General features: G+C 41.2%; 1 protein-coding gene across 1 annotated transcript in view; it reads left to right on the top strand.

Moving 5' to 3' along the window:
- ST6GALNAC3 (ST6 N-acetylgalactosaminide alpha-2,6-sialyltransferase 3) overlaps positions 1-14,570 on the top strand; it is a 349,691-nt gene that overhangs the window by 132,590 nt on the left and 202,531 nt on the right. The window contains exon 2 of the mRNA XM_063117985.1: positions 13,420-13,614. Coding sequence (XP_062974055.1) covers positions 13,420-13,614 — 195 coding nt within the window. The remainder of the gene's footprint in view (positions 1-13,419; positions 13,615-14,570) is intronic.

Below are 14,570 nucleotides of genomic sequence, written 5' to 3'. Positions count from 1 at the left end.
CTCCTTTTTCCAAGCTAAACAATCCCGGTTGATGTAACCTCATAGGGGAGATGCTCCAGCCCCTTAATTGTTTTAGTTGCCCTCTTCTGCACTTTTTTCCAGCTCTTCAATATCCTTTTTTAGGTGTGGTGACCAGAACTGTACACAGTATTCTACGTGTGGTCACACCATAGATTTGTGTAAAGGTGATACTGGCAGTTTTATTCTCAATTCCTTTTCTTATAATGTCTAACATGGCGTTTGCCATGAGGAGCCTAGGATGCTGCTCCTAGTCTCATACTGGCTGCAGAAAAAGTTCCAGGAAGTTTCAAAGCTTGAACAGTTTCCTGAACAATTAGAGCCCTCTTCATGTGTTGTTTGCATGAAGAAGTGTTCATGAGATCAAGGAGCACCAGGGCTATACTGCTGCCCCCCACACACCTAAGGTTGTGCAATGCCCCTGAGATCTGCACTTTTGACCTGGATGTCTCTAGGGGAGAAGCTTACACCTAGCCAGCATGGCCAATAGTCAGGAATGCTGGGAGTTGTAGTCTAAAACCTCTGGAAATCATCTGGTTGGCCTACACTCATAAGCTTCCCCAGGATCTGAAATCCTGACCGATTTTGATAAGATACTTTCCCCTTTTGTAGACCTTGAGGGCTATTGTGTAGTATTTCTGTGGAACAGTTAATCAGCTCTCAATCCCTAAATGGTTACAATAGCTGAAATAATTCTGGAAGGGGAGGGGGTGCTTTTTGATTGATATCAGTCTCAGTTTTACAGTGACCCTGTTCAGTTGACATGGTAAGCCATGGTGGTTAAGCATTTTGAGCTAAACATTATGGCCTAGTGTGTCTTGTGAACCATGTCTTAGTGTGTCATGTGAACCATTCCTAAACATGGTGGCTACATAACCACGGTTTAAACAAGCTCACTAACCATTTGCTGCAAAAGGGTTAGCAGCCTAACCATGGCTTAGTGTGTTGTCTGAATAGGCCCAGTTGTAACCCTATTGATAGTTACTTAGAGGGAAATCGCATTGTGTTCAATAGGGCTTACTTCCAAGTAAGCGTGCATAAGATTGTAGCCTTAAAGTCCTCCCATATTAGGGAACATTCCGGATGAAAAAAGCAAATGATAAAGTTTTACCATTCATTTACTTATTTCTTACAACGCTTATAAATGTTAGGGTGGCACATAGCGTGAAAAATGCAAATCCTGCAGGAACAGCAGCTTCACTTAGAGTTTCGCTATAAATACCCACTTTGTACAGGCTGCAAATTATGACTTTAGCAGATGGACCAGAAGTGGTAATGCTGTCAGGCCAGGAGAGATGAAATGTCCTTGGATGAGTATGTGTGTGTGTGTATGTGTGTGTATGGGGAGGGTGAGGGATAAGAGAAAGAGAATGAAAGAGAGTGTCTATATTTCAAGCAAAATATGGCAGTTTTTATCCTCAAACGTCTACTAAATCTGGTTGTCTGTCAGAGAAATATGGCTCTGCCAATTCTTTTTGAAGCCATAATAATCTTTTTGTTTTATTTCTTCTTTCAAGTCAAGGGTGCTGCTGTAATAGCCTTTTTCTCTGGGCCTGCTAATCTGATGGACACTCGAAACTCTTTTTAGCAGAAGTGGTGTTGACTGAGGGATAGGAGAGACTTGAGGATATAAAGTACCTGAGGCTCTTCCTTTTCACTGCTGGTTACCACACATATTCCATGTACTGGAGCATCAGACCCCCATGTGCCCACACTAAGGTTGCTGAGGATTTCCGTCAGTACACATTTTTAATCCAACTAACCTGATCCTCATTTTCCAGGCCAATACATGGATTTGAATGCAGTCATCCTTTGGGTTTTGCACTTCTCTGAATTTTGTGATGCAATTCTCACCCTTAGAAAAGTGCATATAAAATTGCATATTTTAGGGTAAAATGCATGTGTATTTTTGTGTGTGGAGGTGAAATAAGTTCAAAAATAATGTGATTTCTGTGCAATTGAAAAACCAATCAGTTACAAGAAGATGTGGAAACAGAATAGAAGGGGCTTGTAACTCGTGCAAAACTGGCACATTATTATTATTATTATTATTATTATTATTATTATTATTATTATTATTCCATTTTTATAGCGCCACCTTGCCATTTCCAGCATCATGGAGCTTTACAATAAACCACATAAAACAATTTAAACAGTTTAGCAGTTTAAATACAAGGAAGCTTACTATTTAAAGCACTCAGAGTCCACATTAACATTCAAGCCACCATTCCCCTAAAGTCTTGCATAGATAAAAATGCCTTACACAGACCTTTAAAATGGTGCACAGCGGGGGCCTGTCTGCTTCCACTGGCAGATCGTTCCATAGCCCGGGGCCAGCAACCGAAAAAGCCCTGGACTCCGCACATTCTAATTTGTAGTGGGGGACCATCAGGGCGCCCTGCTCCTGTGAACGAGTCTGCCAGTGGTGGGACACCAGGGCGAGGCGGGCACTCTAATAACCAGGGCTTAAGCTGTGCAGGGCTTTATATACAGTTAGCAAAACCTAGAAGTGCACCCTAGCAGCCACACATCAGAAGGAGTCTGATCCATCCATGGCAAGCCCACACTATTGCCCATGCATTCAGTGTGCACATACACATCCATTTATAACAGAGCATGATGCGCGGTATAGGCACATATGCTCATGTCACCAGAGCCCATGGCAAAAATGACCATGACTGGGTTTGAACGACACGGCATGGTGTGTTGGTGAGGGTGATTATGCAAATCCTTCCCCCACATACAACCGGCATGTGCAGCAGGGGAAATAAACCACCATGGCTTATTTTCCCCTCCATGATTGTGCGAAAAGAGGCCCTGATGCACTCTTTTACGGGAAGAAGGCAATGCAAATCATGCATATGTCCATGTACCAGTTTACTGACATCACACATTGCATTGTATGTGTTGCAGGCGTCTGGCTAACAACCATACATATAGGGTTTCTGGCTGACAATTATGCAAACTAAAAATTAACTTCTGACTCCTAAAAGTTGTGGGGGGCACTGGTTTTTTTTTGCTTGGCTTTGTCTGTGGTGCTTTTTTGTGGGGAGACAGGGAGGGATAGTTCGTAGAAGTATTTTGCCGAACAAAAGGCTGTGAAAGTCCCTCTTACTCCTGAGTGGCTTTTAAAAGGAAAATGAAGTGGGAAGCTGGTTTCTATTGTTAGCTACAAATCAGACATGCCTGCTAGTAAGCGTATCCAGAATATTTAAAGGAAAAGCAATCATGTCCAGCTGGCAATAGGCAATCGAATTTCACTTGCTGGAGAAGTCTGATTTTCTTTCCTCATGCCATTTCCCCAGCAAGCACAAAGCAGATGCCGTCCAAAGGCACTTTCTCATGCACAAATATTTTCTCGCTATACTTGGCACAGCTAAGGGGTCTGATCCCTGGATGCAGTTTCTTTTCATGTTCTAGAATGCCCTTATTTTAATTTTCTAAATCGGAAAAGAACAATTCCCATTTATGGACTGAAGGTAGCGAGCGAGCGAGAGAGTTAATATCATATATGCTGCTGATTTAAGATGTGTACAGAAATGTATGTTCAAGAGAAAGGTGTTTTGTTTTTAAGCGTAATTCCAGGAGCTGGGTTTTAAAAACACTACAAAGCCCAAGTGGTTTGTTCCGACATCTGAGATCCACTGTGGTCATCCTCTAAAGGGGATAACAGACATGACCCTGGAAGCCTATGGTTGCATCTCCTGACAGTTTTTTTAACCCTTTAATGCAGCCGTGGGGGTGGGGAGCTGCATTCCCCCCCCCCCAGGGAAGTTAATAGTGACTTCAGAGACACTATTTAGTTCAGGAAATGATGCGGGATTAAACACCTATCCCAATGCTGCTAATCCAGGCAAAACTGAATGTCTATTTTTTTAAAAAATGATCAAGATATCCACTCACAGATCTTCCAAATGCAATTATTTGTGATAACATTTGTGACTGGAGAAGGAAGCATGGAATAAAGACACAGACACCAGAGCTTGGGATAAAACTAGGGCCTCTTTATTTAAACAAGGGAACTTCACCTCTCCCTGGATCTGCATGTGAAAGTGCGGGAATCTGTTAGATCCTTTCTTCAAGCACCTAGCTTGCCATTATGGGCAAGCCACTCTCCAAAGCCAGGACTCTGGTATTTATTATTTATTTATTTATTACATTTGTATCCCACCTTTTTTCCTCCAAAGAACCCAAGGTGGCATACATAATCCTCCTCCTCTTTTCCATGTTATCCCCACAACAACCCTGTGAGGTAGGTTGGGCTGAGAGACTGTGACTGGCCCAAAGTCACCCAGTGGGTTTCCATGGCTGAGTGGGGACTAGAACCTGGATCTCCCGACTCCCAGTCCAACACCTTAGCCACTACACCACACTGGCTGTAAACAACATGACTTTAAACAAACATTAGTGTCAAGATGTAACGAGCCCTTTGAGAAGGTTTTGGGATTGTTGAAAGGATTGGGAATGTTGTATCTATTTGACCTCAGGCTGGGCCAAAAATGCCATATCACATTTGTGGGCCCCATTGTCTCCTGTAAAAGTGTGTGTGTGTGTGTTTTCCAAGACTTTGCGGGAGGGGGGGAATAGATTAGCCGTTTTGGGGAAGGGAAAGCTTACTATGATAGATATAAGGTGTCAGAGGACTGCAGTCAGTGTTTCTTTTGCTAACAGTAAAAGTGTTGCCATCGTGAATGTAGAGACGTTCTCATTGGTGAGGAATACCACTGGGATTTTGCTGCTTATGGCATCTCTGCTGCTGTTTGAAGAGGTAGCAAAGCTTTTTCCTTTTTTTAACAAGTAAAAGAAAGACTGACTGCAACATTTTGCCACATCTGTTCTGGAAAAAGCCTCCTGAAAACTACGAGAAAGTTCTCTGAACCCCCAAATATTGCAAAAATCTTCAGGTTCTGTTACCACCCACCCAGCCCCCAAATTCTGGGAAAGGTCTGTGCTGAATACTTCTGCCCAAAACCAGTTTGACTGCTGGGCTGAAGGTCTTCAGGCTTAGAGTTCAGTTGGCAAAGGGTAAGGAAATGCCAGTGATATTTTAATATGATGAAATTATATTCGGTATGGCTTGCTTTATGCCCCTTCCTTTTACTCTTCCTCCGAGGCTTCAGCATACAATAGTCTTTCCTTCTGAATAAATACCTGAACATTTAAAGATTATCCACAAAATGAAAATTAGTAAGGTTGACATAAAATGTCTCTTTATGAAGGCATTTCATTTCACACCTTTTTTTATTCTATCTTTTCGTGATTGATGGCAGCATTTGGGTGAGACGACTCCAAAGGACAAAATTAAATAAAACAGGTTTTACATACAGTAGTTCTTGAAATGAAACAAATTTACTAAGTGCAGCCATTATTGTTTTCAGTGGATATTACACATGAGTAAAAATCAAATGAAGCCTGAAAACCTGTACCAGTTTGATCATAAAAGTACTATAATGTGCAGGAGTATTAAAAAGTGATTGAGTTCTTCATTACAGTCATAAAAATAGATATTGTGAAACCAGTACAATATTATACCATATCATGTCATCTAAGAGACTCAAACCTTTTTGCATTAATCTTTACCTTTGAATTGTCCTTCTAGGTTTGCTGTTATCATATATTCAGGAAAATAGCAGATAAAATAAGGACCATAAAAAGCAGCTCATTTTTTTTCCTGTGCGTGCAACATGCTTCCAACACCAGTAACAGCTGCATTGCATGTTAAGCTGCTCTTCAGGGCTGTAAATGCTTTCATTTTGCCCAGGTCATAGTTGGCACTTAATGGAAAAAAGGGAAGGCTACTTGTTAGAGATCATTCTATATCTGAAGTGACATTCTTCCTCCTCCCTGACTGTGCTCCCTGTCCTTACATCCAGATGCAAAGGAGGATGGGCTTTTCCCCCCTTTGGCGGGGCAGGTGTGTGTGTGAGCATTTACCTATTATTTAGTGTATCCACTAAGTTAAGAAAAGGACCATTTTAATATGTTAATATTTAAGTGCATAAGAGATTATTCTCATGTGCCCTCCCCCCCTGGAAGTATGCATTTAGAAGCACCATATGATCATAGAATCATAGAATAGGTCAGTTGGAAGGGGCCTATAAGGCCATCGAGTCCAACCCCCTACTTAGTGCAGGAATCCACCTTAAAGCATACCTGCCAGATGCTTGTCCAGCTGCCTCTTGAATGCCTCTAGTGTGGGAGAGCCCACGACCTCCCTAGGCAATTGGGTTCACTGCCGTACTGCTCTAACAGGAAGTTTTCCCTGATGTTTTCCTATAGACATATTTATTTATTTATTTATTTAATTATTTCACTTATATACCGCTCCCATAGCCAGGGCTCTCTGGGCGGTTTACATAGAACCCCCATCACAAGGGTAGGCAATGCCCTCCAAATATTTTTGGACTGCAACTTGCATAATTCCTAGCCATTGGTCATGCTGGCTGGGGTGTATGGAAATTGTAGTCCAAAGTATCTGGTGGGTTAGAGTTTGCCTTCCCCTGTCCTGTCAGCTCAGTCATTGTTAGCTACAACTCATAATGTTCAAAACATTTCACATATGGATTTCATAGCAGTAATCCCTAACAACCCAACAAAAGGAGCTCATAATTCTTTTTCCCATAACGGAAACATTTGAAATATAGGAAATAATTGTCTACACTGGCTGGCAGCAGCTCTCTAGGGTTTCCGCCGGGTGCCTTTCCCAACCTTACTACAGGTGCAGATGAAGGGTTGAAGATGAAAGATACTGGCTTGTCTAGGGCACCTGGGTTCATAGCAGAGGCAAATTTTGAACTAGTGGGTTCCTGATCAAAATACCTTGGTAGGGCATTAAGATAAAGTCAGTTGTTCAAGACTATGGTTAGTTTCTGGAACTATTTGGGCACATACTAAAATGGTAATTCAGGGTTGTATCCAATCTAACTTAAGTCCCATTCATTTCAATAGGTTTACTTTAAGAAGGATTAACACTGGATACAACCTTTAGCTGCAATTTCTTTGCTTATCTTGCTGTAGGTACATTGTTGGCACTGCAACTCAGTGCAATTGACCATTAATTTCTCCTTGCAAGATATATTTATTACTGGTCTCAACAACATCTGCCACACCAGTGAGATCATTTTGCCGTACTGCAGGTGCTTAGTTTCTGCTGAGACCTTTGCATCGTTGCCACACTGTTCAGCACAAACAGAAATATATAGTTGTTTTAGTGAAAACCTGCCATAAATTTGAACACTGAAAAAGTATAATTGTCATTTATGGCATATATCAAGTCTTGCAAGACTGATAATTCGTTAATTGAAACTACCATTGTTTCCATCCCAGAAATGAAACAAATGGATAAAAAATTAATAAAACGAAACAAATTTATTTGTCAGGACACTTCTTCACGCAGTGCATAGTTAAATTATGTTACTCACTACCACAAGATGTAGTGATGGCCATTAATTTGGATGGTTTCAAAAGGGGGGGGGTTGGATAAATTCCTGGAGGAGAAGGCTATCAGTGGCTACTAGCCCTGATGGTTATGTGCTACCTCCAGTATCCGAGGCAGTAAGCCTGTGTGCACCACTTGCTGGGGAATATGGGTGGGAGGGTGCTGTTGCACCATGTCCTGTTTTGTTGGTCCCTGGTCAACAGCTGGTTGGCCACTGTATGAACAGATTGCTGGGCTAGATGGACCCTCGGTCTGATCCAGCATGGCACTTCTTTTGTTATTAGGTTCTTAATAACATTTAAAAGTGAAAGGATCACATCGCCAAGGGGGAGATATTGTCCCTCTGCTTTTGGTGCCACTATTCCTCTGGCTTCCCCCTGCCCCCAGTTTCAGTGCTTCTGAATTGCGGCACATGGTCTCTTCTTTCCCTTAGTATTATTTCTCTCCAGTCCTTACTAACTTTTCCTAAATTAGCTTATGGGCAACCTTGTCTTGCCAATTTCCTTGTACATTACCTACTCCACCTTGATAGCTGAACTATACAAGGAAATTGGCTAGGCAAGACTACACATCTCAAACAGCTGCAAGAGCACACTTGCGTAATTGTGAATGACAAAATAACAACAAAATAACAACAAAATAACAACAACAACAGCATCCTCCAAATGCATTTTTGGGGTATCGAAATAAAAAGCCAGGGTAGGAAAAGGGCTAGTGATCTGATCGGGGAGGGGGAGACAAGATGGGTTTTGCCACAAAGTCCCCAGGGAACCATGCCAGAGCAGGCTGACGAATGAGGGGGAGAACAAGCCATGGGAATATAAAAATGTCTTTTTTATGTTTTTATATTGCCCAATAACTGAGGCTCTCTGGGCACTTAACAATTAGAACAATTGAGTGTACCGTAGGTTTTCCCACAAACAAACAACCCACCATGGCTTATTTGCAAGGTGGGTTAGTGTGACATGCAAACCTGCCCACAGTGATTATAGAGCCGTAGAATGGTAGGTTCCATTGCCAGCACTGCTGTGGTGATTGGAATGGAATGGTCTTTGGGCTGAGTAGGAGAGAGTTGACAGGGAATCAGTTGGAGACTGGAAGTGTTATCGTTATGTTTTATTGTGAGCTCATGCTGCCTCAATTAAAAAAAATTGCGTTGGCTCAAAATAAGTGAAAAAGTGTGTCACATGATCACAAACCTTTGGCATTGTTCAAACTCTACCCACGCAATTGGCAATTTTACTCAGTTTTCCTTGCAATACTACCAGCATAATCATAGGTCAGATTTTAGACAACCGTGTTCTTTGTCTTCAGCACACATAAATTTAATCCTAAAAAGAGTGATTCATCATGTCTTCTGCTTATTGATTTTGATATACGCACTAGGCAGAATGTTTCTGATTGCTAAGAACTAAGTGAGACAAGAATCAGGGTTATCTTATTATTGAGATTGAATTTTTTAAATTGCTAGAAAAATAGCAAATCCCACACGGATTGCCAAGACAGACTAGATGTGTCTGTAGGTTATTGCGCAGTGTCTATTAAATAACTTTATGTTCATCCAATTTTATCTTATGGAAGAGATTAGACATAGAAATTCTGAATTAATGTCTACTTCAGTTATTCAGTAAAGTTAAGCAAAGAACTGTAGTTCATTTCTAAATATAATAATTTTCTTTGAACAGGTTGAATGGTGATGTATGTTAAGGAATCAGAGCATATGAAAATTATTATTATAATGTGCAAGACTTTGAGTTATAAATCTGTTGAAAGAAATGTCTATGTGAGATTTTATTATATTTCTTAGCAACTGTAGTTTCTTTTAAAAATGTGGGCAGAATTCACTGAGAGCTGTCTCTCTATAAAGCTCCATTGAAATGAATGGTCGATGCAACATGTTTAATGTCCATCCTTGTGCTCTCCAAGCTATGCTGTTGCACATCTTCCATTCCTTTTAATAGCGCATTGAAGCTGGTGGCACTAATGAGCTATGCAGTTTTTGTTCACCAAAAATTGCCCGAGGTTTCCCTCACTTTAGCAAACACAAATTCAACTTCATATTGGTTTTGCAATGTTCCAAATGATTTGTTCTGTAGATCTTTATACACACAGGCTTCAACCTAGCAGTGCACATGTATACATATACACATTTCTAAAGTATCCTATGTTAAATGGGAGCAACATGGATATTTCATCAATACGTAGATGTCAACTCTGAGCAATAAACATTTAAGAAGTAAGCATACAAACATTTCCACTGGGTCTCGTTTAACAATGGTATGTTTTTTTTCAATGCCATTGGGTGGGTTTTCTAAATTCAAGCTTAAAGATATAGTTAATATAAACTTCACTTGTGCTTCTCTCCAGGTTTTTGAGGGCCCTTGGGCAAGACACCCCCAATGGCTGGGGATCAAAATATCTAACGGAGTGCCTCTCCCAATATGCATCTAGTCATACACTACGATCACCATCTGAGGCATTTCTCAAGTGCCTCCTCTGAGGAAGGTTCAGATGATGGCAACAAGGGAGGGGGGCTTCTCAGTAGTGTTCCCCCCAATTGTGGAACACTCTCACCACTGAGATCTGCTTGGTACCAACTTTGTCATCCTTTTGGTGCCAGGTTTGCTTGTTTGTTTATTTATTTATTTATTACACTTATATACTGCTCCCATAGCCAGGGCTCTCTGGGCGGTTTACAGGTTATAGCTTTCTTCTTCTCCCTATCATATGATAAGGTTTTAATCTGTTCCACTATTTTTATTGTTGAGTGTTTTGTTTGTAAATGATTTTTATATTATGCTTTATAATGTATTTTAAAGATTTTAATCTTTTCTAAATTGTCCAGAGAGCTTTGGCTATTGGGTAGTATAGAAATGTCAGTAATAATAATAATAACAACAACAACAATGCCCCCTCTCTCTGTAAATCTACCTTCTCTCCTCCATTGCAACTAGCTGCTGTTGCTTCTCATCCTCTGTCGCATCATTGCTAACACTTGCTTGCTTGACAGGCAGAAAGGTAGTGAGCAGGTAGGCCATGGCATCTACTTCTACCTCTCTCCACCATTGTCATCTGGGCCAGAGTGAGAGAAAGTGAACAAGCAGGTTGCAATGGTGGAGAGGAGAAGCCACTCAGACGGAAAGGCTCTTCTCACTGGGTAGGTCCTCAGCAGGTGCCCACCCCATGCCTACCCTTGATGCCAGCCCTGGATCCAACCAATATGTTTCACATCCCGCCTGGTATGTCCTCCATATAAGGGACTACTGACAGCTACATGAAATGTTGAGGCAACAAAGCACCTGGGCCGGTTTCCCAGCTGGATCAGTTCTGTCCTTGCGTTCCTCTCCCGAAGCTACTAACTGGCGATACGCCGGACACCGCATACCAGTTGCTTTAGTAGTAATTGCATGTAGTGGCTCAAGGTCAAGCTTCGAAAACTATCATTAAGACATAATATGGACTTTGAAGAACATCAGGATTTTCCAAACTCATTAATTTGTTTTCCCTTACTGAAGCTGCTTTTCTACTGCTGGTTGCAATCATGGAATTGCTTTCAGTATAATGATTAAATAGCTGGCAATGCAATATTGCAGTAAGAGGAGGGACGCCAACTGACCCAGACATGAAAAATAGACAGATCCAATTTACACTTCTCCCTTCGCCTCCTCACTCTGCCACTCAGTTTCACTTCATTCTCACATCAGCTCAACCTTCCTGCAGCTTTTAGTATCACAACCGCCACATTCCTTATCCTCTTGCTATCTCTCATAGCTTTCTTAGCTCATTATCCTAAACCCATATTATATGGACACCATCCTCTCTCTATATATAGTACCCCTCTTCTCTTTATTTATTATATTTTAAAAATCCCAAATAGTTCGCATCAAAAAAATTATATAATACAATAAGAAACCAATATAAAATAATAAATAATTTAAACCTTTACAGCAAGACAATAAACAGGGTAGTGACACAATCCCTTACAAGGCAGGGAAAGCCTGTGTGAACAATGCATTTTCAATACATTTGCAACTTGCCACACTTTCTGCTTCTTGAGCCATTAGAGCGGAGAATGTTCCAGGCGGTGGGGCCACTACTAAGGAGGACGGCTTATGTATTGTTACCTGGTGACTTTGCTTGGTCACAGAATGACTGGTAAGGCCACCTCAGAAGATCTCTAGGGTTGGCTGGGTATATGCAAGAGAAGTTGCTCTTTTAGGTATTCCGGTCCCAAGTTATTTAAGGCTTTGTATGTTAACCACAAAACCTTGAACACGGCTCAGTAACTAGAGGCAGCCAGTGCAGTTCTTTTAACACAGGTGTAATACGTGTATAGTTAGGTGCTTCACTGAGTATCCTACCTGCTGCATTCTGCACTAGCTGCAGCTTCTGAACTAGGTGCAAGGGCAGCCCCATCTAGAGTGCATTACAGTAGTCTAGTCGGGAAGTTACCAGTCCATGAATCACAGTGGCTTGTCTATCTCTGTCCAGAACAGGTGCCAACCAAAGTTGGTAATGGGTGCTCTGGGCCACTGAAATCACCTGGGCCGCCAATGACAAAGATGGATCCTGGAGCACCACCAAACTATGGACCTGTTCTTTCAGAGGGAGCGTCCCCATCTGGGACAGGGAAAAACACACACACCAATTCCTGGACCTGGGAAATGCCCACCCATAGGGTCCCTGTCTTACAAAATTCAGCTTCAGAGAATGGAATGACAAGCTCGCAACCAGCAGTCAGAAGGCCCGTTAGGGGCGCAGTCATTAAACAAAGAATCCACTCCCCCTTAACAAATGATTCCCCTAGCCATGAAATGTAGGAAAATGGATGGGAAGTTGCTGCTGCTAGTTTGAAAAGAATCACTATTTGCAGTCTGTAGCCATTTGTAGAAACATAGTACAGATTCTGCATGCTTAGGGTGGATTTGAAAAGCCTGAAAGAAGTCGTTAATCCCACCTTTATAACAGTACTAGCAAAAAGGAGTTAGCATTAACATACTTTTGACAATTGAAAAAAGGGACAAGGGAAATCGCCTTCACAAAATCCTACTCCCAAAACTCTTGAAACAAGTTTCTTAAAGGAAATATATTCCGTTTCCCATCTATACAACCATCAAGTTTCAAAAACTGCTATTACTCTCTGAAGTTAGGAAACCTTTGTGCGCATTTTCCCTGATCCAGTCAGTGACTGACTCAGCCTGAAGCTCCCCCACTGAGCATGGCTTCCCTATACAATATTAACATTCATAGTCCTAAATAGCTTGGGGCCAGGTTATCTGAAGGAACGCCTCCTCCTCTATCTACCTGCCTGGACCCTAAGATTATCTTCAGGGGTCCTCCTCCGTGAGCCCCTGCCAAAAGAAGTGAGGCAGGTGGCTACCAGGAGGAGGTCCTTTTCTGCTGTGGCACCCCAGCTGTGGAATGAGTTCCCTAGAGAGGTTTGCCTGGCACCTACGTTATACTCTTTTCAATGCCAGGTGAAGACCTTTTTATTCTCTCAGTATTTTAACAGTGTATCATCTTAGTCTTCTAACTTTGCTGTTTTAAATCTGTATTTTAAACCTGCATAAAGCTCTGCATTGCTGCTTAGTTTTATCCTTTATTATATTGTACTTTTATATTGTGTTTTTATACTGTTGTCTGTTTCATACTTTGAATTGTAGTTGATGGCTTTAACTTTTGTGAACCGTCCAGAGAGCTTCGGCTATTGGGCGGTATAGAAATGAAATAAATAGATAAATAAGAATTGATGTGTGCTTGCATTTCCTGGCATGTGTGGACTGATTTCTTTTATTGAAATAAAGTCAGAATGGCAATTTCCACTTGTGCTAAACTCTCAGAGTACATGCAGAACATTGAACTAAGGTTCAGGCATCCCCACCTTAGAAGTTGGATTTAATCTCTCTCTCTCTCTCTCTCTATCTCTCTCTCTCTCTCTCTCTCTCTCTCTCTCATATTTGCAGCGCAAGGCCATTATTGTGATAGGTTTTGTGGCAGCATTTTTGCTCCTCATCATTGCCCGCCTTACGAATGAAGTCAGCTTTCCTCTGATACTCAACTGCTTTGGACAAACCAATGTCAAATGGATGCCATTTTCTTACACCCAGAGGCGACCTCAAAGGACACACTATGGATATATTAACGTGAGAACCCAAGAGGTAAGAATTCATATTGGAGCACCTTTAATATAGAGAATATATTGTATTATCAGTAAAGCTATTGATTCATATAATTGAAAATAGTGTCTTGTTTTGTCTTACTAGTGGAAAGTGACAATAGTTCTTTCTTTTTTAATGGTGATTAACTCCTATAGTGATTATTTAAATTGTTAACTCTCCATATATGAGAGTTTAAAGATAGCTTTCTTCACAAGGGCCTATTCCGTAGTAATTGCATTTAGGATTGCAGCTTTAGCTATTTTAGCTATTTTCACAGAACAACAAGAAGAATAAGTAAGCAAATAGCAAAATAATTTCAAATCCCTTCAAGCAGAAAAATAACTATTTATTTGTTTATTTATTTATTTGTATACCGTCCAATAGCCAAAGCTCTCTGGGCGGTTCACAAAAACTAAAACTATAAAGTACAGCTTAAAGTATAAAATATAGAAACTTAAACCACATCATAAAACCTCCATATAAAAGGACAACCAGAATAAAACCAAACAGCAATACAGAGATCTAAAATGCAGATTTAAAACAGCAGAGTTAAAAGACTAGGATAGTAAACTCCTAAAATACTGGGAAAATAAAAAGGTCTTCACCTGGTGCATGAAAGAGTTCAATGTAGGTGCCAGGCGAGCCTCTCTAGGGAGCTCATTCCACAGCCAGGGTGCTACAGCAGAAAAGGCCCTTTTACTGGTAGCCACCCACCTCATTTCCTTTGGAAGGGGCTCACAGAGAAGACGATCTTAGCGTCTAGGCAGGTACATATGGGAGGAGGTGTGAGTATATCAGTTGGGATAACCTTTCCCAATCTGGCACCCTCCAGATATGTTGGCCTACAACTCCCATCGTTCCAGCCAGTATGGCTATTGCGAAAGGCTGACTCAGTTGGGGAAGGTGGCCTTGTAAAAATGTCTCTGAGGGTCAAACTAAACATTCAGCTAATCACG

This window comes from Elgaria multicarinata, chromosome 1 (genome assembly GCF_023053635.1).
Source record: "Elgaria multicarinata webbii isolate HBS135686 ecotype San Diego chromosome 1, rElgMul1.1.pri, whole genome shotgun sequence".
Lineage (NCBI taxonomy): Eukaryota > Metazoa > Chordata > Lepidosauria > Squamata > Anguidae > Elgaria > Elgaria multicarinata.
The sequence above is the reverse complement of the archived record's forward strand: the minus strand, read 5'-3'. Positions and strand labels throughout refer to the sequence as shown.